Here is a 5,313-nt window from a genome sequence, read left to right on the forward strand (position 1 = left end):
CTTGGTGAATGAAAACATGTAACAACATACAACTTGAATTTGGGTATAACATGTCAGGGGATCAACGTTATAGTTGATGCAAGGTCATGTATTTTTCATGAAGAAATTGGTTGGTTTTAAATGATAACTGAATTTATAAAAATACACAAAACAGCATTTTTTTATTGTATAATTCTATTTGTAATATTACTTTGTTGAGGCAGTCACATTTGTACAACGAATGTAATAAATTAACTTGTAAAACGCAAATAACACAAAATTGAACTGTCAAAATAATCTAAATAAATTAGAACAAAAATAAACTTAGAATAACTTTTAAAATATTTTGACGTAAAAACCAGAACACATTAACATTTTACATGAACATTAATAGAATAAAAAAAACTTACACTTTGTAGAAAGGTTCATTATTCACCTGAAACTATAGGACAACACAACAGTAAAAATAGGTTATATAATAAATTATGGATGGAATCCTGTAATTAATTGACCCTTCATTGGTTTTCTTCAAAAGCTGATCTAGTWGTTGGTGCAGGGCAGGAAGTAGCTGTTTCTCAGCAGACGCAGCATCCGCCCCGTHCTCAAGCTGAACTCGTACATGTAGGGACCACTGTAGAGGTAGGTGTAACCTGCAGAGMRGAGATGATAMGTGTTAGTGAGGAAAAATKAACTGGATTGGACAGAATCACTGCAGTCATTTAGTCATTTCATTAATCCTGTGCTTTTGGAAGTGACTCACCTCTGTACTGTAAAGCTGCTGTCACCTTTCTGGTCATTCCAGAGAAGGTTTCATCAACTCGCTTTGGGAATCCTGAGTCCATCGTCTTTATAGTCTCATCATAGCTGCAAAGGACAAGATAAAATGTGATAATTATTTCTTATTAAAAAGCAGAAAAGCTTGGAATAGGAGAACAGACCCCCAACTTTCTTGGACTTCACTTAGAGTTCACACAATTCACCATTAATTTCTAGTCTTGCTTGAACACACCTGTAGTAATTGCTGCCAACGAAGAAGAGAGTCTTGCCAGTCTCTGGGTCATTGAGGGCCGCATCAACTTTCTTGACTTTCTTGGGCAAACCAAAGCTGGAAATCGATTTGGGATAATCCCGTACCAGATCATAGCCACTGAAAGCCCAAACTTCACGACCTGTCAAGAAAAGTTATTTTGGTGAAGCTATTTGGGTAACATAAAAAATGCAATGATTAACAAAGATATCAAATACCTTTAAAATAAAATATTCTGTCTGACTGGTGACTCTCGTAAGCAGCATCAACACTGTCGGGCCCATCGGGCCAGAAGTTTGTTATGAGAGTTTGCTGAAAGGTGTAACTCTGGGGGTACTTACGCCAGAAGAAGCTGAGAAGAGACAGAGAGAAACTAAAGCTACATCTTGGAGCAGTTATTTTAAAAAATAAATTGTTGACTCCAGCTGGCATTATTGAAGACTTAGGATTCTACTCTACCGGTTCTTGAAGAAGAACATCTCTCCTCTTAGCGTGGCAACAGCGTCCAAGACCACGGAGGAATCACAGGCATCAGGAGTGGGGGGAGCAGTTGGTCCAGGAGGAATTGGATCCTCATTTTTACCTGGGTATTAAAATTGAATCCCAGGAATTAATAATGGAAAAGTTCAGAAAAGTTTTTTTACTCTGTTGCTAGTTTGTTTAAAAAAAAAAGGTATTTTTTGGGGGCACAAACCATAAAGCAACTGGATGCTTCTGACATCATCTGGCGGCAGAACAAATGTGTCTGGGTTTTGGTATGAGTATGAAGGGGCCATGAGAGCACCAGGGTCGTTGATTCTGCTTAAATTGTTTATTTATATCACATAGAAAAAGATAAAGTATATATAACAACCCAGTAGTGACTTATAAGTGGGGGTCGGGGTGTCAGTGGGTAATGGAGTTTGAAGCTTACAGGGATGTCCTTGTACACAGCTGTGCATGCATTGTACTTTTTTCATGAACATTCTTTAAACTCAAGACACATTTGCAAAAAGTTGCAGTCGTACCGTCCTTCACAAAGATACCAAGACACTGAGACTACTCTGCTTATAAGCAGAGGCTGACCCTCCAATCTGCAGGAAGCAGTCAAGCTTTTACTAGTTGAGAACCAAGACTTCAGAGATGCCGTCTCTCATCCCAGATGCTTCAAAGTGGGAACTGCTCCAGTCCAACTGGAGGGTCGTGGCCTTAAGACGCCAACAGGATATTTTGTGGAATATCATCCACAAAAAGTAAAGATGAGACCCTCAAGTTCCCGATCCAGAGACTCTCCTCCTTCTGGGACACTAGTTAGGATGCTTCTTCACCAAGGAGGCATCGCAAGCCACCTCAAACAGCTCCTTTTGATGCAGAGAAGCAGTGGCTCTACTTTGAGGCACTCTCGGATGACCCTGTCGAGGAAACTCATTTCAGGAGCCTGTATGCATGATTATGTTCTTTCGGTCACTACCCAAAGTTTATGATTGTAGATGTGTGCAGGAACGGAGATTGACTGGTAAACTGAGACCTTTGCCTTTTGACCCACCTCTCTCTTCACCACAACAGATCAGTACAGCACTAATTTGCCTATCGATCTCATGCTGCACTTTTCCCTCAGTACTGAACAAGATCCAGAGATACATAAACATCTCCTCTTAGGGCAGGACCTCTCCACCAACCCAGAGAAGGCACTCCACCCTTTGGATGATGATTGTCACCAATGGAGATAGAGTTCCCTCTCTCAGTTGCTGGCATTTCAGCCATGTAAATCTGGGCACAGCCTGAAGACAAGACTTGGGCGGGATACATGTCATTTGATAGATTTTTTTTTTTGACCATGTGAAATATATGAACGTAGCTCATTCTGCCATCCTGCTTTACTTAAAAAAATTAAATAAATGAAAGTGGCCAGAGAAAAGCTTTGACACCAGGATGGGAGTCTAATGTTTACAAATCTAAAAAAAAACATGTTTGATTCCACCTTAGTTCTGATCCTTAGACATGTGACTCAAAGGAAAAGGGGTTTATTGGAGCAGGGAGTTTTTGAGTCAGCAGGTTGGTTTACTGTTTAATCCCCATAAGCCTGTATTAATCTGAGCCTGGGACATTCTGCATTGTGAATCTAAAGCTACATTCTGTCAACAGTTGCACAACCCTGGACTGTGAGAGGAACGACAATGACTGATGAGCAATGTGCCGTCTGCGAAAAATTCATCAACAGCGATGGCAGATACTCACAAAAAATATCAATAATAAACATTTACTAGAATATGAAACCATATATTATTGTTTTAGGGCCGCACAGTGGCACAGTTGGTAGAGCTGTTGCCTTGCAGCAAGAAGGTTCTGGGTTCAGTTCCTGGCCCCGGTCTTTCTGCATGGAGTTTGCATGTTCTCCCGGTGCATGCGTGGGTTTTCTCCAGGTACTCCGGTTTCCTCCCACAGTCCAAAAACATGACTGTCAGGTTAATTGGTCTCTCTAAATTGTCCCTAGGTGTGAGTGTGTGTGTGTGTGCATGGTTGTTTGTCCTGTGTGTCTCTGTGTTGCCCTGCGACAGACTGGCGACCTGTCCAGGGTGACCACGCCCCCCCGGAACGTTAGCTGGAGATAGGCACCAGCAACCCTCCCGACCCCACTGAGGGACAAGGGTGAAAGAAAATGGATGGATATTATTGTTTTATTCATAAAAATATGTACCAGACATGAGGCTTTTCTGTACTCCAGGTTACAGACCACAAAGTCAGTTTCAGAAAGAAGAATAATAAATAATTTTATTTATACTGCCCCTTTCATCAAATTGAGATCTTAAAGATCACATTCACATGCTGGTGATGGCAAGCTACTGGACTGTAGCCACAGCTGCCCCAGGGCAGTCTGACAGAAGCGAGGCTGCCTTCATGACCACCACCGACAAGGTGGGTGAAGCGACTTGCTCAAGGACACCCAGACACATGTAGATCTCTTTTTGTTTAGACAAAATATCTAATACATGCATTACTGTCATTCATTTCATTCAATATTTGTTGCAAATCTTAAAAAAACAAACACTTAAAGTAGAAAAATTAAATAAACATCTTTTAAATTGTACATGGCTTTGATAGATGGTATAAATTTCCTTTCTTTCAACACTATTACACACTGCGGTATGACTTTCAACCACTTCCCTGTAGTATTTATTAGTTCCCAGTTTCACAAATACTGTGGTTACTGCCGGAGACAGCTGGTTCCCTGTGACTATACACTATTTATATGACTATATGTGGGCCTATATGAAAGAATGTCATCATCAGGCCGTTTCATCATCAGAGTGCGTGCTTGTTGCTCTTTCCCATCTCACAGTCCATTAGGTCATTAGCGCTGCTGACGGAGACAACGTGGTTCTGGCCAAAGTCGTATTTATATTGCTTGTTCCCCTTGAAGAAGTTCACAAATCCTGCAGGAAATCAAGAGTCGATAATGAGGTTCAGACAGAGTGCTTCAAAAGGTATTCACAAACTTTGCTCTAAAGCAAAGTTTGGTTATAAAATAATATATCAAGCAGCTACTAGGGTTCTGTTTAATTCATCATCTGAACATGAAAACGAATGACACAACTGCAGCCCAAATACGGCTGTCTACCTAATCTGACATGTCATGTAAAGAGAGCACTAATCAGAGCAAAAGAAACCCATGATCACTCTGGGGGAGCTGCAGAGATCCAGAGTTGACAAAGGAGACTCTGTTCACAGGACAAGAATCATTCAAACACTCCATAAACTTGGACTTTATGGAAGAGTAACAGCAACAGAGCATTTATTGAAAGGAACTTAAATCCAACTTTAAATGTGTGGCAACGTGAACATTTATGTCCACCCAAACTCACTGAGATTGAGCTGCTGTGGAAAGAGGAGTTTGGCGTAGTCTATAGCTGTAAAGCTGGTAGAAACAAGACTCGCTGTAGGTTTCAGATGTTATTTGTAAAAATATTTTAAATTCTTCTACCATTTTGTTCTCATCAGGTAAATTATTCACTATAAATAATAAATAATCTCTGAAATAAATCACTGGTTATGAATGCTTTTGCAAGACTCTCTGTGTGTAATAGTTCTCATTGAAAATGACTAACAAATGTTATTGCTTGTGCCACTAGGAGGGATGTTTTTGGACATTCTTCATGGTTTATAGCATGCTTGAAAAACAGCTATTGACAGATGATAACACAGATCTGTAGGTTTATATCTTGAAGACAGATTCTGAGTAAAAAAAAACTGCAACAAGATTTTCAAAGTGATGACTGAAAAGTCAAAATTCAACCTTAAGTTAAAGTGGAAGATAATCACGGATTTCC

The 5,313-nt window shown here is 40.1% G+C and overlaps 2 protein-coding genes across 5 annotated transcripts in view; both read right to left on the minus strand.

The window, feature by feature from the left end:
- Window positions 1-347: 347 nt before the first annotated feature.
- Window positions 348-3,333, minus strand: LOC103476178 (collagenase 3-like). The gene is made up of 5 exons (XM_008428319.2): window positions 1,466-3,333; window positions 1,225-1,358; window positions 989-1,148; window positions 740-843; window positions 348-629 (listed from the first exon to the last, which is right to left on the minus strand). The coding sequence occupies exons 1-5, from the start codon at window positions 1,483-1,485 to the stop codon at window positions 520-522; spliced, it is 528 nt and encodes a 175-aa protein (XP_008426541.2). The 5' UTR covers window positions 1,486-3,333; the 3' UTR covers window positions 348-519.
- Window positions 3,334-3,615: 282 nt separating this feature from the next.
- The window catches only part of LOC103476142 (matrix metalloproteinase-18), a 15,134-nt gene continuing 13,436 nt past the window's right edge, over window positions 3,616-5,313 (minus strand). For all 4 annotated transcript variants that reach the window (XM_008428275.2, XM_017308460.1, XM_017308459.1 and 1 more), the window contains one exon: window positions 3,616-4,419. In XM_008428275.2, coding sequence (XP_008426497.1) covers window positions 4,289-4,419 — 131 coding nt within the window. In that variant the 3' untranslated portion in view covers window positions 3,616-4,288. The remainder of the gene's footprint in view (window positions 4,420-5,313) is intronic.

Source organism: Poecilia reticulata, linkage group LG14 (genome assembly GCF_000633615.1).
Source record: "Poecilia reticulata strain Guanapo linkage group LG14, Guppy_female_1.0+MT, whole genome shotgun sequence".
Classification (NCBI taxonomy): domain Eukaryota; kingdom Metazoa; phylum Chordata; class Actinopteri; order Cyprinodontiformes; family Poeciliidae; genus Poecilia; species Poecilia reticulata.